The sequence below is a fragment of the Abramis brama genome (assembly GCF_963993115.1).
Source record: "Abramis brama genome assembly, chromosome: 11".
NCBI classification, from domain to species: Eukaryota; Metazoa; Chordata; class Actinopteri; order Cypriniformes; family Leuciscidae; genus Abramis; species Abramis brama.
Window position 1 is genome coordinate 38,778,549 of NC_139973.1, and position 25,165 is coordinate 38,803,713.

Genomic DNA, 25,165 nt, shown 5'->3' on the forward strand with positions numbered 1-25,165 from the left:
AGTGAAGTTAAAGTAAAAAGTTTCCAGAAAAAATAATACTCAAGTAAAGTACAGATACTCAAAAAGTGTACTTAAGTACAGTACTCAAGTAAATGTACTTTGTTACTGTCCACCTCTGTTTAGGAATAAGATTATGTGTGTGTTTGAATCGGGATTGCAATTAATCGTGCAGCTCTAGCATTTATTATTGTAGTTTATTTTTCAGTGGCATTGATGTGTAAGTGGAGGTGAGGATGTGGTGCTGCTGGGTACTAACAGCCTGAGGAATCTCCTGGTACGTGAGGTTGTGAAAGTGTCTCTGCTGGTCCTGTGAACTGCAGACGGATCCACTCTGAGGCTCGACCCAGCACTCCGTCACCAGACTCAGCTCTGTGTCCACATCTATGGCCTCCACTTCAGTATCATTGTCATCATCTGTGGAGAAACTGCGAGCACGACGGCAACAACAGACAGAGTTAAACCAAATGCACACTTCCAAGACTATTCTGCCACCAAAAAAAAGCCAACTGTACTCTTCTGGTCTATTAATTGACTTGTAATTGATGCACCTAGCATGTGATTAGCTGTATGAAGTGAGCACCAACAACATAAACAATATTTAAATGTGTAATTGGTTTCTGTCTTGTACTGTGCGCTGAGCCTTACCTATCTATTCTAAATAGGCCTGTGCAACGATTAATCGCATCCAAAATAAAAGTTTGTGTTTACATAATATATGTGTGTGTACTGTGTATAATTATTTTGTATATATAAATAAACACACATGTATATATTTAAGAAAAAAATTGTTATTTATATATAAAATATTTATACACAGTACACACACATATATTATGTAGTTATGTAGTTTCAATAATGTTATAAAGATCTCATGGACTTACATTAAAAGCTATCAGAAATCCATCTTTTAGCCATATAAATATCAGCATCTGCACCACATCATATATTTTTGCTCAGTTTTGTCCTCATAGCTCCATATTCTAACTACGGTATATCATACTATATGAGCCATAAAAGCCTAATGTATTAAATATGATACTCAACAAAAAGTTTTGTGTAAAGTTGTGCAAGTAAGTAATCATTTTAGTAAGTAATCACGGCTAGCCGTGGATTATCCCGGTTATACCATGGTAATTTGCCAGCATTGACAACATAAAGCTGTTATTGATGTTTATCAATAACAATATTTGATGGGAAGGAAATTAAACTGACTTGGAACTACCTGTGCATTAAACAATTTTAATGCACACCTTTCAGCCAATCAGAATTGAGTATTCAGACAGATGGTAAAAAGTCAAATATTTTGTGTAAAGGTTCAATAAACAATTGAAAAATAATATTTTTCTGACTATGATTTAATATTTCAGGATTTAGCAGTGGACAGAAACTCAAGTTTCTCATTACCTGTCCTTGGTAGAAGTGTAATGAGGCGGAAATAGGATGTACTGGACTATGCAGGTGTGTTTTTCTCCGTCCAAATCAGCTGGAAGACTCTGCATACACAGTTATGGCTGAAAGTTAGCGATGCATCGCCAACAAAATGCTAAAACTGGGATATACTAGCAGAGAGAGATTATTCTTTCACCTGCATTGGCAGCTCTGTCACCATGTTGACGATACCCTCCCCGCTGGCAGCAAAATGGAAGCCTTCAGACAGACGAATACTGTGCAAACAGCATCAAGTAGCAATTAGTAATTTTGTAGATGCTCTTATCCGAAGTTGCTTATTTTGGATTTACATTACAAGCTTTCGCAATTTTAAGATTTTACGTAATATTACGGTTTACGAAAAAATTACGATTGCTTTTCGTAAATTTCTGCTCTTGGGAATTTCCCAAGGATGGATCAAAAGGATGTTTCAGACTCACTCAGAGAGCATGGAGAGGATATGAGCGACTGCATGCAGCGATACAGCGGTTCCCGGCCCGTTCTGCACGGCCCAAACCCAGCGCTGGTGAAGGAAGTACCGGGAGAGTGACGCCACGGTGGAGGAGGCCGTCCTGCTGGCAGCCATGCTGAGAGGGGCGCCCATGATGGCCGGCTGGGCGAACGGCTCCATGTTTAGGATAAAAGGGGTGCGGAAATCTGATGGAAGTTTCTCGTACCTGTAGCAGGACGTCAGTAGAGGTCAGAACAAGGTCAGGGGCCAGATTTGGGCCCTAACTGAAGTCAATGTTGTAACTGTAAAACTAAAACTATTAAAAATTATTTTTGTTAATTGAAATAGTTAAAGTTAAAATTGAATTAAATATAAAAATTGATGAAAAACTTAAAATTATAAATGTTGCCTTGGCAAGTAACTGAAATAAAGTATACGGTGAAAAACTGTATACTTCCAGATTTGGGCCCTAACTGAAGTCAATGTTGTAACTGTAAAACTAAAACTTTTAAAAATGATTTTTTGTTAATTGAAATAAAGTTAAAATTAAATTAAATATAAAAATTAGATGAAAAACTTAAAATTATAAATGTTGCCTTGGCAAGTAACTGAAATAAAGTATACGGTGAAGTAAAAAAAAAAAAGGTTTTTGAAATTTTCAGGACACAAGCTCCGCCCCCTGTGCCGGGAGCAGCAGCTCATTTGCATTTAAAGGGACAGACACAAAAACAGTGCATTTTTGCTCACCCTCAAAAAGTGACACTTTTAACATGCTATATAAAATAGACTTAAATTAAAATATTTAAAAAAAAAAACTAATAAAAATGATAAAAGCATATGACAAAATAACTGAAACAAACTGCAGTTAAATTGGAAACTGAAAACATAAAAATAATAAATACTATAGTATATATAACAATAATAATTAAATAACACTGATTGAAGTCTACATGTTCACATACCATTGTACTTATAATATATAAGTATTATATAATATATATAATGTGACATTTTGGTGTAAAACAGAATATTCAATGAGAAAAGCATGAATCTTTGGAATTTAATCCAGTTAATCAATCAGTAATTGATCATGAAAACTGTAGGAGTTAAGCTCCTATAGGAGTTCAAATATAAAATATAAAAAAAGTAAAATAAAAGGGCTTGGTGTGAGCCAAAAAGAAAAGGTCAATTTTGACGTGAAGTTGACTGTAGCACTGTCCTAACTTTTTGTACACGCTAAAAACTTAATCAAGATAACAGAAATGAGATTGATAATTGTTTTATGTTTACGTCACTGACCTGATCAGTAGTTTTTCAAGAGGTTTGTTGAGCACCACCACACACGGCCGGTCAGAGAGCGCCGGTTTGGGCACCGGAAGAGGCGGAGACTTGGAGGGTGAAGCGTTACCCAGAATCTTCCGTTTGGTCTTTGGTGTGGCCTCCTTATTCTGGACTCGATGAGGGAAGCGCAGCCGCAGGATCTGCTCTCGAAGTTCATCCACAATCTACAAACAGAGTCAGGGCGACAAACACTCGTTCTCTTATGCTGTTCTGTTCTGTTCTGAAAGCAGTTTTCACATCAAATGAACTAAACTCTAGTGTGAAAAACGCCGCCTCACCTTGTTCCTGGTGTGTGCAAGAGTTCCTATCGGGAAGCCCAATCGCAGCACCATGCAGGGAGCTTTAGAGATCAGACGCACCAGATAGAAGGAGACGGGAGGCAGCTCAGAGGCACTGTGGGAATAATGCTTGTTAAAGGTGCTGTATGTAACTTTTTCACTCGACTAAAGCATAAAAATACCATATGTTTGCAGATATTGAGGAAACTTGCTAAGTTCGCATACTCGTTTCTCTGAAAAACACTTCTACAGCCAGTTATTTTACTTTGAAATGTGCGTTTCGTGTTGGAATGTCCGTTTTTGTTTTGGTCTGTGTGACTCCGCCCACTGCCAGTTCACCCAATAGTATTTCGACACCCCGGGATGCCAGTTAGCAGGAACCACAGCGTATTTGGCTTTCCTGTAGCTCAAACGCCAAGGTCATGGGTTCGATTCCCGAGGAAAGCAAGAATTGATAAGAATGTAAATGTGTACCTTGAAATGCAATGCGAGTCGATGTGGATAAAAGCATTTTCCAAATGCATAAATGTAAATGTATTGCAGCCAGCAAACAAACTGGGTCAGAGATTGCAGATTCTACCCAACCTAAAAAGCCTCGGTATCCATCTAAAAATCTCTATGAACGAGATCATATTAAAACGCGATTTGCGATATTTTGAATTTGGACTGCAGTACCCATTTCGACCACTAGCTGTCGTTCTTACAGACTGCACCTTTAAAACACTGCTCTGTAAATCTGGCAAAAGAACTGTGCATGTACCTGTAAATAAGTTTGACGTATGAGTATCCCTCCACCAGGACGAAACTGCTCCAGTCCCTGAGCAGCGAGGTGAGCGCAGAGTGAGAGATCCGACACTGGACGGTGCTGAATCGACCATTACTGCCAGCGTTGTGCACATGCTTCGGGACTGGGCTGAACAGAGAGACATAAAGCAAAGAGGGATTTATTAAACACTGACTTTTATATGGGGCACTACCTGTACCTCCAAACCAAGTCTTTTTATACCAACTCAACTTGGTGTCAGCTAAAAAGGAAAGACATTTCAGTAATTTCTCTTCAGACTAGCCAAGTCACCTTCATTTATATAGCGCTTTTAACATTATAGATTGTTTCAAAGCAGCTTTACAGCGATAATAGGAAATTACAGTAACAGAGATTGTTTTGGCTTTACAGCAGTTCTAGAATAAAGTTAGTTTTGATTGATTCACTTCCGTTGCAAAGATGATTAGTTATTAACTTAGGGGCCGCTAACACAACAGAAAAGCCTTAACACGCTCCGACCCGCTCATCCGCACAACAACAGTGTCTGGTGGCTCGAGAACGCAAACCTTGAAATATGTTCCAAGGTGCAAGCGTTGAATAATAAAAAATAAATTCTGCGCAAACTTCAAAAGCGCGAATATGTGAAAACGTTGACGGCGTGCACATGCGTATTACGTGTTTAGTCTATAGGTATGCGCATTTGAATATACAGTGAGGAAAATAAGTATTTGAACACCCTGCTATTGTGCAAGTTCTCCCACTTAGAAATTATGGAGGGGTCTGAAATTGTCATCGTAGGTGCATGTCCACTGTGAGAGACATAATCTAAAAAAAAGAATCCAGAAATCACAATGTATGATTTTTTAGCTATTTATTTGTATGATACAGCTGCAAATAAGTATTTGAACACCTGAGAAAATCAATGTTAATATTTTTCAATGTTAATATTCAATGTCAAGCCTTTGTTTGCAATTACAGAGGTCAAACGTTTCCTGTAGATTTTCACCAGGTTTGCACACACTGCAGGAGGGATTTTGGCCCACTCCTCCACACAGATCTTCTCTAGATCAGTCAGGTTTCTGGGCTGTCGCTGAGAAACACGGAGTTTGAGCTCCCTCCAAAGATTCTCTATTGGGTTTAGGTCTGGAGACTGGCTAGGCCACGCCAGAACCTTGATATGCTTCTTACAGAGCCACTCCTTGGTTATCCTGGCTGTGTGCTTCGGGTCATTGTCATGTTGGAAGACCCAGCCTCGACCCATCTTCAATGCTCTAACTGAGGGAAGGAGGTTGTTCCCCAAAATCTCGCAATACATGGCCCCGGTCATCCTCTCCTTAATACAGTGCAGTCGCCCTGTCCCATGTGCAGAAAAACACCCCCAAAGCATGATGCTACCACCCCCATGCTTCACAGTAGGGATGGTGTTCTTGAGATGGTACTCATCATTCTTCTTCCTCCAAACACGTTTAGTGGAATTATGACCAAAAAGTTATATTTTGGTCTCATCTGACCACATGACTTTCTCCCATGACTCCTCTGGATCATCCAAATGGTCATTGGCAAACTTAAGACGGGCCTTGACATGTGCTGGTTTAAGCAGGGGAACCTTCCGTGCCATGCATGATTTCAAACCATGACGTCTTAGTGTATTACCAACAGTAACCTTGGAAACGGTGGTCCCAGCTCTTTTCAGGTCATTGACCAGCTCCTCCCGTGTAGTTCTGGGCTGATTTCTCACCTTTCTTAGGATCATTGAGACCCCACGAGGTGAGATCTTGCATGGAGCCCCAGTCCGAGGGAGATTGACAGTCATGTTTAGCTTCTTCCATTTTCTAATGATTGCTCCAACAGTGGACCTTTTTTCACCAAGCTGCTTGGCAATTTCCCCGTAGCCCTTTCCAGCCTTGTGGAGGTGTACAATTTTGTCTCTAGTGTCTTTGGACAGCTCTTTGGTCTTGGCCATGTTAGTAGTTGGATTCTTACTGATTGTATGGGGTGGACAGGTGTCTTTATGCAGCTAACGACCTCAAACAGGTGCATCTAATTTAGGATAATAAATGGAGGGGAGGTGGACATTTTAAAGGCAGACTAACAGGTCTTTGAGGGTCAGAATTCTAGCTGATAGACAGGTGTTCAAATACTTATTTGCAGCTGTATCATACAAATAAATAGTTAAAAAATCATATATTGTGATTTCTGGATTTTTTTTTTAGATTATGTCTCTCACAGTGGACATGCACCTACGATGACAATTTCAGACCCCTCCATGATTTCCAAGTGGGAGAACTTGCAAAATAGCAGGGTGTTCAAATACTTATTTTCCTCACTGTATATGTGCACAGGCGTGTAGTCTTTCTTTACAATTTGACCTCAACAAACTACCCGTCTGGTCTTAAAAATTCATAATACAGAATTTTTTTTTATCGTTTCCGTGTGTCCATGCGAACCGGAATTATTTTGACAACGTTTTATCTGTACAGAGGTAAAGGGAAGGGACGCACCAATGAATTGTTCGCAATAAGACGTGTAGTAAGAAAATAAGGTCAGTTTTGACTTTTTATATGGAGCAGTATTTCCAAACCAGGTCTCTCTCTTTTCACACCAACTCAAGTCAACTCAAAATCTTTTGGAGTAACATTCCCAACATTAACAGAACTAAACTATATTGACCGGTGACCGGTCCAGGCTGTGTTCACTCACATGTCATGTTCCAGAATGATAGCGATGCGATGCATGTGCAGCCAGCGCTGCCAGAAGTTAGCGTCCATGGACAGGATTGGCTTCCAGTAAGAGGCAAACTGCGATTGGCTGGAGTCTTTAGAGCCACTATGCTGGAGGGAAAGGACCTGATGGAGAGCAGGATTGTAGTTAGCATGTTAAAGGGGTGGTTGATTATGATTTCACTTTTCTAACTTTAGTTAGTGTGTAATGTTGCTGTTTGAGCATAAACAACATCTGCAAAGTTACAACGCTCACAGTTCAAAGCAAAGGGAGATATTTGCTTTTAAAGAAATCGCTTTTTAAGGACTACAACAAACGGCTGGTAGAGACTACATGACATTCCTCCCGGGTTAGTGACATCACTAACCCTAAAATTTACATAAACCCCGCCCCCGAACACGATTTATAGATTATCATGTCAGAATATGCTTATCAATGACTAGAAGATAGTTAACTACACATCAGCTACATACATTTAAACATAAACAAAAAAGTTTTTGAAAATTTCAGGACACAAGCTGTTGAAGCTCCGCCCCCTGTGCTGGGAGCAGCAGCTCATTTGCATTTAAAGGGACAGACACAAAAACAGTGCATTTTTGCTCACCCTCAAAAAGTGACAACTTTAACATGCTATATAAAAATATCTGTGGGGTATTTTGAGGTAAAACTTCACATACACACTCTGGGGACATCAGACTTATTTTACATCTTGTGAAAAGGGCATTATACCACCCCTTTAATTTCACCAAAAGAGTAATATTGAGAAACATTATTACAATTTAAAATCAGTATTTTCTATGTGAATATATGTTCAAATGTAATTTATTCCTGTGATGCAAAGCTGAATTTTTAGCATAATTACTCCAGTCTTAAGCGTCACATGATCCTTCAGAAATCATTCTAATACGATGATTTTGTGCTCACTCACCGGTGTGGTCGATCCAGGTGGGATGTAAAACAGAGGAACACCATTTTTTGTGCTTTCAGGGATGGTGTAATGTTCTGGGATAGAATTAAAGGACTGCAGGTGCACTAACATCTGGTCTGTCTGATTTATGCTGTTGAGAACAAACGACATACGGAATTACTTTATGACATCAAACTAAAACCTATCTAAAATCTTCCTTCTGCAATCGCTGTTCAAGTTAACCGTGAGTTTAAAACAGAAATCTGACCTCTGCAGAGTGTTCCAGAAGCGACGGATGACAGATGTCCGGTAGGGGCTTGTGATTGGTTTCCGCATGGTGCAGCTGATGTCATGGAGGATGTCATAACTGCCCTCCATGGTCACCTCCACCCAGGTGGTGCGTTTGATTGGATCCAGGGGCCAGGACGCCACGGCAAGGTACTCAATGCGCATGTTATGCTTCCAGAGGAGGACCAGCTTCAACTCCAACTGACTTCCTCCTTATAGAGATGATTAGATGATTACATGATTATTGAGAAATCCCAATTAACTATTTCAAGGCTGCATTAAAGGTGCAATTTTAGTGGCATCTAGTGGTGAGGTTGTGAATTGCAACCAACAGAAGTTACGGTGGCCGACAGGAAGTGATGTCGTTGTCTGAGACAGCAGAGAGTAGCCAGTTAAGCAATGAGGTTTCTTTACAAAGATAAATTAAGAAATGATGTTTACTGTATTATTCAGTAAAACGATATGTTATTGCAAATATTATTGTTACTTGTTCATCATTGTTTCAGTGTTTTATTCACTGACTTTAGCTTGCTTCTTTGCACGAAGAACAACATAGTGACGAAACGCGTTTGTCCGTTTAGGGCCACTGTAGAAACATGTCGGCGCATTTCAATGTAAGGGGACCCGCGATGTATGTAGATAGAAATGGCTGATTCTAAGGTAATAAAAATATAACGCTTTATTATGTAAGGTCTTTATACACCACTGAAAACATAGTTATGTCTATGATATTGCGTTTCTGTCAACAGATCCTCCTAAATATTACACAATGCACCTTTAAAGGTGAAGTGTGTAGTTTCTGTGACACTAGTGTCACCAAGCGGAATTACAAAAAATAAGGCATATTTTTATACGCCCTTATATGATGAAGCTCCTTCGGGTACTTGTGAAGGCAAGTCTCAACAGGTAAAATTAGGCTACTTTCAATAAAAGGTCCAACATATTAGGAATACTTTTAGCTGTGTTGCTATGCGTCATGAGTAAGCCTTTATAAACCCATACATTGATCTGCACCAGTAGCATTTGTTTACATGACACGCCACAACTATTTGAGGCTGAGTAATTCATGATCTGTTCGTGATTGTTTAATCTTTGAAGGTCTAAACACAGCGAATTTTGTCTTGCACTTTTGTAACTTAAGATAAATGTCTTTTCCCATGTAACATCAATACATACCTTCTATAGGTTAAGAGGGTGTATTTTATCATACTTTTTTTTTTTTTTACATACTTCACCCTTTAAACGCATAAAATACGTAATTTGCATAAGATCATTATACAAGTATATTTCAACACTCAATACCACACCTTATGAGGTTAAAGTACCTTTAGTGATGTTAATCTCTCGGATGGTGTATCCCTCTCTCAGTCTGATAGACAACACACTGATCAAATCAGCATGCACTTCCTTCTCGGTGTGTTTCTTCCTGCGCATCACTAAGGCGGGGTTTCCACTGGCTGACACCAGGTGTTCATTAAAGAGCCTGTGCTGGGAGACTAGAGACACAGGGATGACACAGGTCACTCTTTACAGTGCTGTATGCAGAACCTAATGTGTGTGTGTGTGTGTGTGTGTGTGTGTGTGTGTGTGTGTGTGTGTACACATTTTTATATATATATATATATATATATATATATATAAAAAAGATATATCAATTTGTATATCATATATCAAAGCCAATCAAATCCTAGGTGTATCTAGACTTTTTATAAGTGAAAGTAAAATCAAGTGCAGTTCCACGCAGTCACATGGTTCATTTAAAAAATGACTCAGCATCTTTAAACATTGCAGAAGGAAATAAGCAGATGACTGAGTGAAAATCATTTGACTAACTTTTGACCAAATCTCATGAGCGTTTATGAAATCGCCTCTAATGTGATTGTAATGTGAATGTAATTTTGCTTAATTGTGAGGCAGAGCTGAAAGTTCACAGACAGGGTTGAGATACCGAGCGCTGAGAGCTCTGTTATTGCTTTGCTATCTGATGATGTATGGTGAAATAACAGAGTGTTTTAAGTGGACAGAGCAATCCTCTCTTAGAAATATTCAAGCGCTCAAACATCTCTGAATGCTTTCCTTCCTTCTCTGCGGTTCTCAGATCTCATTTTTCCTGATAACTAAAATACTTCATATTTTTTAAATATTTTAAATATGAGGGAAGCACAAAACACTAAACTTGGTTAAGGTATTTATCTGACAAAATTATTTGCCAAAAAAGGCTACAGCTACAGGTTTTATTTTACTATGCAAAAAATGCATAGAAAAACAAAAAGTTCACAGCATGCATTGACTACAGCATAATCAGTTATTAATATTTTTTTGGTTATCTCTTGTTTTTGCATTTGTTCAAAACTTCTTTGCATGACAGCCTGGCCAAAAATTATGTTGGCACAATTTCATTGCGTAATCACAAGTACAACTATACAATATGCTAAGAAAAGGTTTAACAAATTTATAATAATTTCAAATAAAGGGTGAAGATGTCGATTTTCCTAGGCCGGACATCATTTTTGGCCACTACTGTAGTATAATAGTATATTTCCTATTTTAAAGATACTGCAGGCTTCAAGAAAAACCATGGACAGTTTGAAATGCTAAAACAATGAAATACTCAGCAGGACCTTCTCTTAAAGGGTTAGTTCACCCAAAAATGAAAATTCTGTCAAAAATTCTGCGCAAAACAAACTAAAATAACGACTTTATTCAACTCTTCATTTTCTTCAGTGTGGGCCTCTGAGTGAGTTCACGTAGTGTAACAGCGCAGCGCTTCTGGGTTGTACGTCAGAACGTAGGCTCACTATTGGCCAGCATCACACACATGACCAGCGTCGGCCAATAGTGAGCCCACGTTCATGAAAATCAATAGTTGAATAAAGTCGTTATTTTTGTTTGTTTTTTGCGCACAAAAAGTATTCTCGTCGCTTGATAAACTTAAGGTTGAGCCACTGTAGTCACTTGGACTAATTTAACAATGTCTTTACTAACTTTTCTGGGATGGCAGATATTGATTACCTAGCAGCCTATGGAGGAGTGAGACGGCTCTCAGATTTCATCAAAAATATCTTAATTTGTGTTCAGAAGATGAATGAAAGTCTTATGGGGTTGAAACAACATGAGGGAGAGTAATTACTGACAGAATTTTAAGTTTGGGTGAACTAACCCTTTAAGCCTGAGTTGAGCTTACAACAGTAGTACTCTGGGTTCATGGACTCGCCGGTCCTCAGGAAGGAGTATGTGAGGAAGGAGCGGTGGTAAGTGTTCATCTCGCCGCCGGTCGAGTCGGACTCGGGACACATGGACAGATAGGAGCCAAAGGTTGCCATGGAGATGAACTTCATCAGCTCCACGTTAGGGATGTAGCCAAAACTACAGTCGTAGGAGTACGCGCCGCCCACCTGAGGGAAACACAGGAGAACACAAGGGAATGTTATGCTTTATAACAGACCAGTTACAAAGTCAAACAAAATCTACTGCATTAACAATATTGTTCAAAAGTTTTGGGTCAGTATATTGTTGTTTTTTTAAAGAAATTAATATTTTTATTCAGCAAGGACACAATAAATTGATGAAAAGTGACAGTAAAGACATTTATAATATTACAAAATATTTCTATATCAAATAAATGCTGTTTTTTTTTAACTCACATAAATGTTTGAGCAGCAAATCAGCATATTATAATGATTTCTGACGGATCATGTGACACTGAAGAAAACTCAGCATTGAATCACAGATATAAATTACACATTAAAACATAAGCACATCGAAAACGCTTATTTTAAATTGTAATAATATTTAACAATATTACAGATTTTTTCTGTATTGATAAAAAAATTGCAGAAGAAACTTCAAAAAACTTATTTTTAATCATAACGACCTCAAAATTTTCTTTAAACGGTAATGTAAAGAGCTTTAATATATTTGTGGCAGTCAATGAACATGAACATGTGAAAACGGATCTGAGCAGTACTTGAACAAAGGAGCAGGCGATGGTTCCACTTCTCAGCTGGTTCAGCAGAGTTTCACACACAGCTACATCAGGAACGCTCGTCACTCCATCTGTGATGATTATTATACCTGCGGGACAACACAAAAGATGATTAACTGTACTTTATGCATTACCATTCATACTGCCCACTCAGCAGCCGACCACCTTTTGTTTCGTTCTTACGTGTCATTTAGTCATGGGTAAATGACGTCTTTAAAATTATTCACAGTATAATTAATTTTGTTTCTGAGTGCACTGATTAAAACTAATGAATAAATGTAAAATAAATGGTTTGTACTGGTTCAAACTTGTAGTTCAGTTCGCTTGGTTCGTTTGGTCCGGACCAAAAAAATTATAATTTAGTCCTGTTCCGCTCAGCGTTCACATTACCGAACATCCAGAACAATGCTGTGTTCTGGGCTAAATGTGCTCATTGTTTGTGCGTATCCTGACCAGCTGAGAACTCGTGAAGAGCTTATAAAATGTGTAAAGGAGTCAAAACAGCGGCAGGAATCCCTCAGTCACACACACACACAGATCTGCTGCGAGGAGACGCGGTTCTGATGCCTGTCCTGAACTGTGATGGACAACATCACGACTATGACTAGAAAAAACAGGTATGATTGAGCATTCTGTCCTTTTTAGGGGTGCATCTTATGACATCATGTCCTGTTTTTGGTCCGTTTACATGTCTTTGGTCCACGTTGAGTTCATATTTCAGTCGAACCACACCAGAGTTCGTTTGGAAGCGGATCGAGACTCATCTTTTCAGCGTCTCGGTCCGCTTGTTTGGTTCGGATGGCAGCGTTCACACTAACAGAGCAATCGCACCAGAGTTCGTTTCAATCCAACTAAACATGCCAAGTGTGAACACACCCTAAATGTGATGCTCACTGGATTTCAACATCATGTGGGGAACAGGATAGAGACACTGACCTGCACCAGAGTTTGGAGGCAGAAGTTGCAGCGCCAGAATCCCCTGCCTGACCATGCTGACCAGCCCCACGTCTGCCGTCACCATTGAAACCCCCGGCTTCCTCGGAGACGGCTCCTCCACAGCCTCATTGGAGAAGGACTGATAAACAGATCCATTGAACTGAAGAACATACAAGAGAGATGTTTTTTAGACCTAAAGTGTCTAATGTAACAAATTCAAATTTGTAACAAATTGTAACAAACCGTTTGGGGTCGGTAAGTCTCTTCTGCTCACCAAGACTGCGCTTATTTGAGCAAAAATACAGTAAAGACTATTGTGAAATATTATTACAATTTAAAAGAACTGTTTTCTATGTGAATATTTGTTAAAATGTAATTTATTCCTGTGTGATCAAAGCTGAATTGTCAGCATCATTACTCCACTCTGTTTTTTTGACGAATAGAAAGTTCAAAAGAAAATATTTGAATTAGAAATCTTTTGTAACATTCTAAATGTCTTTACTGTCACATTTGATTAATTGAATGGCTCCTTAATGAATATATGTATTAATAAATGTTAAAAATCTCACTAACCCTAAACTTTTGAATAGTAGTGTATGACAAGATGCTGTAAAATTACACATGAACACTAATTAAGCAACAACATATGAGAGGTTATGCAAAATTAGCACAATGAACAATGGTGCCTTTTATCATATTACACTTGTTTTCATTTTATGAAAGCAATGTGATTTTTCAATGATTTTACCGATGCTAAGTTTTGTTTCATACCAATAAATTGGCCTGAATTTGTTTCATACCAATAATATTTTTTACCGGCCATAAAAAAAAAAAGGCAGTAATGACATTCACAATTCTCTATTCCGATTTTGATACCACAGCTAAAACTACTAGCCTAACTAACTAATAGAAATTTACAAACATTATTAAAGAAACGTAAACAGTCAGTAATAAAATAAGAACTAATAATCAAATTACAAGCAAAAGCACAAATAAATACAATATAACAAACATACAAATTAAATAAACAGTGCTTGTCAGGTTTTTCATGTACAGGAATTTAATAAAGTAAGCAAATGTGAAGTAACTGCATAGTCTTCATTGCATAAATTAGACATCCTTATTAATTATTCCTTATTAAAGTTATGAAAGTTATTCAGTCAAGAGCAGAAAGTGATTTTTTCTTTGTCTTTTGTTGTTTGATTAACATTAAAACAGTCAGCAGCAGGAATATTAGGCCGCTGTCACTTTAAGAGCGAATGCACGAATCTAATATACTGATACTGATACACACGCATTAACTTTCTCAACTGTTTACGTTCACTTAAAACATAACCGACTATGTTTACTAGGATAATCTCTATTATTTTTTGACAGTTTTGTGTGAATTTGTCCACTCAAGTGCAAGACGACATGAAAGAGAGCTCGGTTTAGTAAGTGAACGCAGCTTTCTGAAGGAAATGAGCTCCCTTTGGCGTCTTCTTGCGCTTGAATGTTTACATTGTCAAGGCTTAAACCTTCGTCACAATGCAGCGCTGGCCCGTCAACTGTCCTGAGCGTCGTTCACGTTTGTTCACTTTGGACGATCTCGATGGCCGGACATGTCCGGGAAAAAGAGGATGGTAACCCCTACTACTCAGCTTTCTCCACAGAACAAGAGCCTGATAGCTTAGCTTCCAAAAAAAGATGGCTGACACAGTGTGTACATTCTGTGAGTGAGATCCCACCCTCTACGGGCGGGCTGAAAACATGCGGGACAGCCCCTACTACTGGCTGTAGTCTTTAGCCTCTGGCCAGAAAATCCTCCGATGACGAAAAATGACGATTTTTGCGTCATCGGAGGATTTTTTCCAGACAAAAAATACATAAATCTCTCGTCTCAGAGGGATATGAGGGAGTAAAGCACGGTAATTCGAAAATACTACAGGTTTTCTACTAATACAAAGCTTAAAGGGTTAGTTCACCCAAAAATGAAAATTATGTCATTAATGACTCACCATCATGTCGTTCCAAGCCCGTAAGACCTCCGTTCATCTTCGGAACACAGTTTAAGATATTTTAGATTTAGTCCGAGAGCTTTCTGTTCCTCCATTGAAAGTCAATGGACGGTATATTGTTCACGTCCAGAAAGGCAAAAAAGACATCATCAAAGTAGTCCATGTGACATCAGTGGCTCAATCTTAAGTTTATCAAGCGACGAGAATACTTTTTGTGCGCACTACACGTAGTGTAATAGCGTAGCGCGTCTGTGTTGTACGTCACACGCATCACACATGACCAGCGTCGTCCAATAGTGAGCCTACGTGTGACGTACAACACAGACGCGCTACGCTATTACACTACGTGTAGTGCGCACAAAAAGTATTCTCGTCGCTTGATAAACTTAAGATTGAGCCACTGATGTCACATGGACTACTTTGATGATGTCTTTTTTGCCTTTCTGGACGTGAACAATATACCGTCCATTGACTTTCAATGGAGGAACAGAAAGCTCTCGGACTAAATCTAAAATATCTTAAACTGTGTTCCGAAGATGAAGGGAGGTCTTACGGGCTTGGAACGACATTAGGGTGAGTCATTAATGACATAATTTTCATTTTTGGGTGAACTAACCCTTTAATGCTGAATCCTAAAGTATCCCTTTAACTTTGGTAAAATTGTTGTAATGCACTGCAATGTGGCCTCTTGCTGCTTATTGCATGGCTGTATAAAATCCACAAGCGCTCTTGCCTGATTGTGCTGCTGCTGTAGGACGTCAGCGATGCTGCTCTCCACGGCTCTCAGCTGCTGATAGATCTGATGCAAGAACTGCTCCAAATCCATACAGTCCAGCTGACAGCCCTGAACCAACACCTGATGGGCAGAATCATGGCATATAACCGGTCAGAAAACACCTTCAACTAATGTGCATTTATAGATTCACAATGACCCGCAATCCAGACCTGATGAGAGCTAAGGCCAATGATGGAGGAATACGCCAGAATAGTGATGAAGATCTCTGGCTGGAACAGGTGATCAGTTCCTGGGACTTTAAAGGGTTTTGCCAGACCAATCAAGCACCGAGACAGAGCATGGAAGACTTCGTCAAAGATCATCTCTCCTGTGCTGTCATCCTGAAGACAAGCGACATACGACACCGCACTCTTAAAGGTACAATATGTAAGAATTTTGTAATAAAATATCCAAAAATCACTTGCACAGTGTGATGTATTTCCTGCAGTTGTGAACTCACAATATCCCAAAAGTTCTCAATTTTAAATAATGGCTCGTCCCTGTTCACTTGTCGCCTGTCAATGACGTAATATCCGCGTTATCCCTGGTTTCCGCTTGTACTGCCATAGTAACCATGGCGACGGACGTGGACAACTGCGTTACGTCTAGCGGCGCGCTCACGCTGTTATTGTTTTGTTCAAACATTATGGATCATGGCAAGCAGACTCTGGGACAAAAGGAGAACTAAAACGAGGATCAATATTGGCGTGGCGTTTCCGAGATGCCGAGAGCTAGCATCCGCGGCTAACTTCGACTTGACAGAGACGTGCAAATGTAGAGGTGAGCAAATGTACATAGAACTAATCAATGTTATATAGCTCAACATGATGAAATGTTAGTATGTCAGTATGTTATTCTAATGTTGATCTAGCTTACCGCTAGTCTCATACAGATAAACTAACACAGAGAATAACATAACTTTAACACACTCAAATGCAGTTTAGTGTGATAGTGTAGAGCAGAGATAGGCAACTCCGGTCCTGGAGGGCCACTGTCCTGCAGAGTTTAGCTTCAGCCCTGATAAAAACTCACCTGCCTGTATCTATCTAGTAATCCTGAAAACACTGATTGCCTTGTTCAGGTGTGTTTAATTAGGGTTGTAGCTAAACTCTGCAGGACAGTGGCCCTCCAGGACCGGAGTTGCCTATCCCTGGTGTAGAGCAAGTGAAACAGCGCTGCGTTCCCTCACAAGTTTCATTCGTCTAATAAACTGCCCTGTGTGAGTATTATTCAGCACTTGCGTGTAGTTCGGTAGAATTAATTGTCCTTATTCCTTTATATACGCGGGACTCGCGTGTGATGCTGATATCTGTCTCTCATTAGCAATCGCGCCCTGCTTCATATCACAGTCATGTTAAAAACATCAATGTATTCACTCATCCATCAAATCAAATCAAATCAAGTATATTTTATAGCGCTTTTCACAATACAGATTGTATCAAAGCAGCTTCACAGTATTAAATTAAAATAAAATAATACAACAAGGTTTGTTTCTAGTGGAATTTATTGATTGATAGAATAAAATTAAATATCCCCAAAATATCCCCAACTGAGCAAGCCAAAGGCAACAGTGGCAAGGAACCGAAAAAACTCCATCAAGTGACCTAATGGTGTCCTAAAACTCCATCAGGTGACCTAATGGAGAAAAAAAAAACCTTGGGAGAACCCAGGCTCAGTCGGGGGCCAGTTCTCCTCTGGCATTTATGAACTAGAGGCCGGATTGTAGTTTGAACTGTAAGATTAACAATATTATATGAATGCCTGGCCGAAAAGATGCGTCTTTAATCTAGTTTTAAACTGGGAGAGCGAGTCTGAGCAACGAACAGTATCAGGAAGACTATTCCAGAGTTTCGGAGCCAAATGTGAAAATGCTCTCCCTCCTTTGGTTGATCTGGATATCCTAGGTATGACCAAAAGCCTCGAATTTAGTGATCTTAAAGAGCGCGATGGATTATAGGGTGATAGAAGATCCGTTAAATAGACTGGAGCTAAGCCGTTTAGGGCTTTATAAGTCAGTAGCAATACCTTGTAATTAATACGGAACTTTATAGGTAACCAATGTAGTGATGATAAAATTGGTGTTATATGATCATATTTTCTTGATCTAGTAAGAACTCTAGCGGCTGCATTTTGGACTAACTGTAGCTTGTTTATTGAGGATGCAGGACAACCAGCTAATAAAGCATTACAATATATTCATCCATAAATAATATTTCATCCATAAATATTATTAGATCAATCGGCATCACGACAAGTTCCATGATTCCGCTTATGCGTCATCAACCTACACCTTTGTTATTGTAAGAGGTTAGCGAGCCCTAGCGGCAAAAAAAAAGACATATTGTAGCTTTAAAAGATTTGATTCCACTTTAAACAAGCCACTGAATGAGATGGAGACGATTTCTTACCACGATCCCGGTGGACGGGCTCAGGTCCAGCTCGATGATGAAGCGGTACCTGCGAGCCAGGAAGGTCACGCGTGTGGAGGGAACCAGCAGACACGAGCAGGACGAGGGAGGAGAATCGGACTGCCATCCTTTCGGGATGATGCTCAAAACATCCAGCTCATTCTCTGACTTCAGCTGAGGAGATGCAACACAAACATGACCAGACACACACACACACACACACAGAGATTCACACAGGGTATGTTTGATGGGATGCAATGTCATGTGATCCATGAAGATCTGAACTGATCTGGGTGAAAGCTATTGTTTGCTTTTTCAAGGTATAGAAGGAAGAACTGAGACATGCATGGAAAGATACTAAAAACAGAATTTATTAAAGTAAGATTAATAGGCTGATATTTGACCATTTTGAGGTTATTGTTATCAGCTAGTATATATTGTACCAAATAAGTGTTCCTTTCATTTAATGACTTTGGCAATTTCATTTTCCATCATTAAACGTACACTACCATTTAAACGTTTGGGGTCAGTATGATTTTTTACAGTAAGAAATTAATGTTTTTATTCAGCGAGGACATGTTAAATTGATCAAAAGTGGCAGAAAAGACATTTATAATTTTGCAAAAGTTTCAAATAAACACTGTTCTTTCTATTCATTAAACAATCCTGAAAAAAAATGTATGCTTTCACAAAAATATGAAGCAGCACAAATGTTTTCAACACTGATAATAAGAAGAAATTACATTTCTGAAGGATCATGTGACACTGAAGACTGGAGTAATGATGCTGAAAATTCAGCGTTGGCATCAGGAATTAATTACATTTTAAGATTTATTCAAAAAGAAAACAGTGATTTTAAATGGTAATATTTCAGAATATTAATGTTTTTATTTTATTTTTTTGATCAAATAAATGAAGGCTTGGTGAGCAAAAGAGACTTCAAAAACACTTACTAACCCCAAACTTTTGAACGGTAGTGTATCAGAAGTAAATCACCGGCTATCAGTCACCCTTTTCTCCATTGGAAAGCCATCAGTTGACCACTAAATAATCACAGTCTGTCTCTTACCAGCTCAGACTGTGGACTGGGCCGAACGACCTGATTGAGACGGCTGAGGAACCAGGAGAGACGCACGTTGCGTGAGATCCTGTACTCCTCTTTCATCAGCAGGTACACCTGCTCAGCCTCCTCCACCTTCACACAGAAACACAGTTTATTACAGGAGCAAAATATCATCTCAAAAAACTGCCTAGTCATTGGCTTCTGAAATGAGAGACGAGCTGCTTTTAGAAAGATACAAAGGCAATAATGATCCTCATGATGTTGAATGTGTTGTAGTTATGCTGTACAGTATATTCACCATCTAAATACAGACTCATATATGCAACATCATGGGAATCATGGCACAGTGCATAATCGGATCTGTAACAGAAATTAACCAGGAAATACACCAAAAATTCCCCAGATATTTAAAATGTGGGAACATAGTGAAAACCTCTGTTTTTTGTGTCTGTTTCCAAAATAAAGGCCCTAGAGCAAGTTCATAAATATACAGGCTGGAGAGGATATTGTGTATATAATATATAAACTATATATATATATATAGTACAATTGGGTCCAAAAGTCTGAAACCATTGCCTTTTTATAATTTAATAATAATATCATTAGTAATGTAAAAAGTATCACAACAACAATTAATTAAAAGTCAGGGTCAGATATTAAAGAAAGTGACAAAAATACCCCAGATATTTAAAATGAGTGGGCATGGTGTAAAACTAACATATAATTTAACATTTAATATATTTCATAATTTGTATCTGGATAATCAACATTTTAAGTGTTGCTTAGTTATTATAAAGTGTTTCATTTACATGAATTGATTCAAGCGAAGCATTCGACATAAATAGACAGCACAACGCCGATAAACAATGTTTTCATGTGGTTAAAAATATGCCATTATAAAATTCTAAAAATGCCCTTAAAAATAAACATAAATTCCAGTGGACAAAAAAATACCATGAATCCTCTCAGAAACAGTAAAGAGAAGAATACAACTAGCATTCCAGATTACACTTTGGTCATCAAGTGGCTACCAAACAAAGAACCAAAACTGTGTATCATACAAAAGTAAAGGAAAACAGAAAGATCTTCGGAGTTTGAGTGTCTGATTAGTTTGTGTTTTGACAGGTCTGAAATTAAAATGGGTCCAGTGCTGAGAGACACTTGCTGCAGTTGCTGTCCCACAAACTGCATCTACTGCTGGAGAATTTTAAAAAGCTTCAGCTAAATTTGATGAACAGCGATAAATACATGCAGTATGTCCACATTTAATATCATTTAAATATGATCTACACGAACAGCATGCTGTTGTTGTTGTTGTTGTGTATCTGAGGGAGTGGCTGCAGACACATGACAGAACTGCATTAATCGAATTTATTCCCAACCTCTGCGTTAAACTCTTTGCAAATATCTCTTATTTAAAATAAAATTAAAATTAAAAACAATTATTGCAGAAAAGGGCATTCAGTGTTAGAATAACAGAATAAAAGTCTCAAATGTATTCTAAAATAAACGTGTTCCTCTTGTTCTGTTTATTTGCTCTGTTGCCTAACCTGTAAACAGTTTCCGAAGTGGAACTGAACAAAACAAACAAACTCAGTCAAAGTAAGAGTTTAATTTACCTCATTGTCCTGTCTGTCTGCCATGCCGTGCTTCGCATTACTGGCAGGTTGTTTTTGAGCGAGTTTAAGAGGGTTTGTGTCAAAATCTGTAAACTGCAGCTCGCCTGACTGCAGCTGCTTCACTTCCGGTTCCACAATTTACAATAAAAGCCCTCATGCATGATCATAGTGATCATACACATGATCCTGTGTGTAGAGAAAATTGTATTTGTGTATGAATGTACATTACAGTATACTTAAGATACAAATGTGCAAATTCAACTTTGGTAAAATTGGTATGGTGATAATATCATTAGTAGAATTAAATGATTATTTATTTAAATTATCCTGGTTGCATTACCAATGATATTATCCCCATACCAATTTAAGTGAAAAGTCTATGGTATGTACAGTACAGTATACTTAAAATACAAATGTGTAAATTCAACTTTTCACATACTACGGTGATAATATAATTGGTAATTCAACCAGAAGTATTTAATAATAATAAAAATCTACCAATGATATTATCACCGTGCCACTTTGATTGAATTGATTGCTAATTATAACTATTTATTAGAGAAGTAAGGAACCATTCTTTCGGGCGCTTTGACAACCGGACTCTTATTATTGTTGCGAGGGTTTGTTTACTTCCGTTCAATTGTGTCGTTGCGCTTGTCGCTGTAAAATGCAGGTAAACTGATAAAACATTCTCACTTTATGTCCATTTTTGCAGCTGTTTGGTATTTAAAAAAAAACATAATTATAAATAATGACATTAGCACGCAGATCGTTTGCGAGAAGATGCCTTTTTACAGTTGGTTTTATCTGCTGGCATGCTAACTGTCGAGACAACAACGCGTGAAACGGTTGTTGTTGTGTTTGTGTTCTATAAGAGCTGAAGGATGATCTGTTGGTGTTTTATTTCAATAGCAGCGGGAGGAGAAGCAGCTGGAGGCGTCTGTGGAGTCTCTGGTCACTCGAGTGGCTCATCTCAAAGGTTCCCTGCAGAGTTTCATTTATAAACTGGAAAATGAGTATGAGAGGCTCACGTGGTGAGTAAGAACTACACATCTTTCCTAATAAACTCCACATTTCCACTATGTTGACGCTGATGTTTTGGATTCAGGCCCTCCGTGCTGGATAATTTCGCCCTTTTGTCCGGGCAGCTGAACACCATCAACAAGCTGTTGAGAAATGAGAAGACCCCATCCTACAGGTCACAGGTCATCATCCCTCTGCTGCTGTCTCCTGATCGAGATGAAGAGCTGGCGGTGAGCGCTCTCACAAAGTCACCCTGGTTATGATGACACCATAACCCGCAAAAACAGGCCTTTTAATGTTAAGATGCCACCTTTTGTTACGTCTCAGAAACTGACAGAGCAGCGAGTGCCTGTGTTCAGCCATGAGATCGTGCCAGATCACCTCAGGACGAAGCCTGACCCGGAGGTCGAGGAGCAGGAGAAACACCTGAGCGCCGAAGCGGCCCGGATCGGACCTGAAGTAGCCCAGGTGAGCACGAAACTCATCCTGCTTGACAAAGCAACACCTGAGCGAACATTCAGAACACTTTAGGAACCTCCTAGCAAGACGTCTACATCCTTTTAAACTCAAATCTGAAGGCCCAGATGTTCAGACTAAATGGAGCTTGTTTAACCCTCTGATAGACTTGTGATCCTCTGCGGTCAAAGCAGACAGAAGAAATAAAGAAATAATTAGAATAAAGAAATAAAGAAATAAATAAAAGTACTTAATTAATTTTCCATGATATTTTATATGTTTAAGGATTTCATGGTACTAGAGAATATCCACCTCTAAAATATGCACATGATACTTTTCTACATAAAATAATGCAAATATTATAAAAAGTGTAATATCTCCAATTAATACAGTGATTCTGTGTTTAAGATCAAATTTATATATATATATAACCCTTTTTTATATATTTTTATATTATTAATTTAATTTATATATAATAATTAATATTACAAAAATATGGCAAATATACAAATCATACACAATATGGCAACAATCTACAAATCAGCTAAAACAAAGTAAATATATATGTGTGTGTGTGTGTGTGTATATATATATATATATATACAGTGCAATGCATAAGTGAATACACCCATGCTAAAGTTGACTAAAAAGAGGAATAAAAAATCATATTTTGGAAATTGAACTTAATGCCTTAATTTAAAAAATTAGGAAAAATCCAACCTTTAAGGACACCAATTTTCTTTGTGAATGAATAATGTATCGTAAATAAATAAATGTTCTTCCTTAAAATACATGGTGCATAAGTGAGTACACCCCTATGTTAAATTCCCATAGAGGCAGGCAGATTTTTATTTTTAAGTATTTTTTATTTTTATTTTTTTAGGATACTATGCATCCTGATAAAGTTCCCTTGGCCTTTGGAATTAAAATAGCCCCACATCATCACATAGCCTTCACCATACCTAGAGATTGGCATGGGGTACTTTCCATAAGATCATCTCTCAATGCAAATCAAACTAGCTTTTAGGCTAACTGAAATAAAACCATGCCAATCTCTAGGTATGGTGAAGGCTATGTGATGATGTGGGGCTATTTTAATTCCAAAGGCCAAGGGAACTTTATCAGGATGCATAGTATCCTAACTTTTTTTTAAAAAAAATACTTAAAAATAAAAATCTGCCTGCCTCTATGGGAATTTAACATAGGGGTGTACTCACTTATGCACCATGTATTTTAAGGAAGAACATTTATGTATTTACGATACATTATTCATTCACAAAGAAAATTGGTGTCCTTAAAGGTTGGATTTTTCCTAATTTTTTAAATTAAGGCATTAAGTTCAATTTCCAAAATATGATTTTTTATTCCTCTTTTTAGTCAACTTTAGCATGGGTGTATTAACTTATGCATTGCACTGTATATACATATATATATATATATACATATATATACATATATATATATATATATATATATATATATATATATATATATATATATATATATATATATATATATATATATATATATATATATATATATATATATATATATATATAAACAAATTTGTAGATTGTACCCCTAAACATTTCTCTGTATTACTATTTTTCATTTTTCTTGAAGATAATTTTTTTGTGTTCATATAGCAAGTCCCACAAAAGTCACCAAGTGTCTACCGTTCCGATGAAGTAAAAAAAAAAATCATGAGATTATTTTGGTCTAAAATGACCAAAGACCACAAGAGTTTTCCTTGCAAACGAACCTTTAAACCACTGTAAACACATGTTGGCCTGCTGTCACACACACAGGCTTAGATTGAGCAAGGATTAGGCTTTAGTTTAATTAGGACATTTAAAGTAGCTTTTATAAATCTGTCTTGGTAAAAAAATTACTCTTATGCATCTTGAGACAAATCAATGGCACTGGAATGTTTTAAGATGCATCAGTGCAAGTTGCGATCGGTTAAAACAGCTCGGCTTGCTTCATGACTAAAGGCTTAATCCTCGTCTGTGAAACCGGGAGATTCAAATGTATAAAGGTTGGTTGTTGAATTTTATTTTTTCTGTTTTCTTTTTAGAAACAGATCCAAACACTGAATAAACTTTGCTCAAATCTTTTGGAAAAGCTGAATAATCCTCGTGACGACAGAGACTCTGAAACATCAGGTAAGCATCAACCGTCGCTCCTAGTTTTATATTTGCCAGTGTTTCATGTGTTAAAAATGGATGCTTCTATTCAGCTTTAAGACAAAACAAGCCATCCTTCAATCCGGCCGACACTAATGCACTGGTGGCAGCGGTCGGGTTCGGGAAGGGTCTGTCGAAATGCAGACCACCTGGACCCGTGGCCCCGGGTCACCCCGGACAGCCGATGATGTCAGCGGGCCCCACACTACATCAGGTCACAGTCGCTGGAGCCTCGGGTCATCAGACCGGCATGGGCGGACAGGTCACCCAACAGCAGCCCGGACAACCTGGTACCACATTAAATATCATTCACAATCACATTTAGGCTTAAAATCAGTATTCATCATGCTAATTAAATGTTCTGTTTTAACAGGTAAAATGCCCAGCACCATCAAGACTAACATCAAGTCTGCATCTGCATCCATGCATCCGTATAACCGATGAGTTTCATGCATTAATGCTGCATTTTGTGATACGATGTTGTGACATAAAAAGCTCATTTGTTTTGTGCATTTTCAATAAACATGTTTGTTGAATTAA

General features: G+C 38.2%; 2 protein-coding genes across 21 annotated transcripts in view; one reads left to right on the forward strand and one right to left on the reverse strand.

The window, feature by feature from the left end:
• Positions 1-21,083, reverse strand: part of szt2 (SZT2 subunit of KICSTOR complex) — a 130,430-nt gene extending 109,347 nt beyond the window's left edge. For 11 of the 20 annotated variants that reach the window (XM_084128817.1, XM_084128801.1, XM_084128813.1 and 8 more), the window contains exons 1-19: positions 20,961-21,083; positions 19,348-19,473; positions 18,279-18,452; positions 16,041-16,211; positions 15,829-15,951; positions 13,099-13,258; positions 12,145-12,251; positions 11,338-11,572; positions 9,503-9,673; positions 8,158-8,389; positions 7,911-8,040; positions 6,962-7,107; positions 4,259-4,411; positions 3,499-3,613; positions 3,179-3,384; positions 1,869-2,105; positions 1,586-1,664; positions 1,405-1,493; positions 257-425 (exon numbers count right to left, since the gene is read on the reverse strand). In XM_084128817.1, coding sequence (XP_083984943.1) covers positions 257-425; positions 1,405-1,493; positions 1,586-1,664; positions 1,869-2,105; positions 3,179-3,384; positions 3,499-3,613; positions 4,259-4,411; positions 6,962-7,107; positions 7,911-8,040; positions 8,158-8,389; positions 9,503-9,673; positions 11,338-11,572; positions 12,145-12,251; positions 13,099-13,258; positions 15,829-15,951; positions 16,041-16,211; positions 18,279-18,452; positions 19,348-19,473; positions 20,961-20,984 — 2,847 coding nt within the window. In that variant the 5' untranslated portion in view covers positions 20,985-21,083. The remainder of the gene's footprint in view (positions 1-256; positions 426-1,404; positions 1,494-1,585; positions 1,665-1,868; positions 2,106-3,178; positions 3,385-3,498; positions 3,614-4,258; positions 4,412-6,961; positions 7,108-7,910; positions 8,041-8,157; positions 8,390-9,502; positions 9,674-11,337; positions 11,573-12,144; positions 12,252-13,098; positions 13,259-15,828; positions 15,952-16,040; positions 16,212-18,278; positions 18,453-19,347; positions 19,474-20,960) is intronic. The other 9 variants (XM_084128812.1, XM_084128810.1, XM_084128804.1 and 6 more) reach the window with 1 other exon arrangement.
• A 476-nt stretch (positions 21,084-21,559) lies between these two features.
• On the forward strand, positions 21,560-25,165 carry med8 (mediator complex subunit 8). The gene is made up of 7 exons (XM_084127653.1): positions 21,560-21,633; positions 21,873-21,994; positions 22,069-22,213; positions 22,311-22,451; positions 24,517-24,604; positions 24,679-24,915; positions 24,999-25,165. The coding sequence occupies exons 1-7, from the start codon at positions 21,628-21,630 to the stop codon at positions 25,067-25,069; spliced, it is 810 nt and encodes a 269-aa protein (XP_083983779.1). The 5' UTR covers positions 21,560-21,627; the 3' UTR covers positions 25,070-25,165.

Bases quoted from the DNA above. Each gene is read 5' to 3' on its own strand.
- med8 (XM_084127653.1), top strand. The intron at 21,995-22,068 runs GTGAGTAAGAAC...TTTTGGATTCAG, and splicing joins GAGTATGAGAGGCTCACGTG to GCCCTCCGTGCTGGATAATT. The intron at 24,916-24,998 runs GTACCACATTAA...CTGTTTTAACAG, and splicing joins ACAGCAGCCCGGACAACCTG to GTAAAATGCCCAGCACCATC.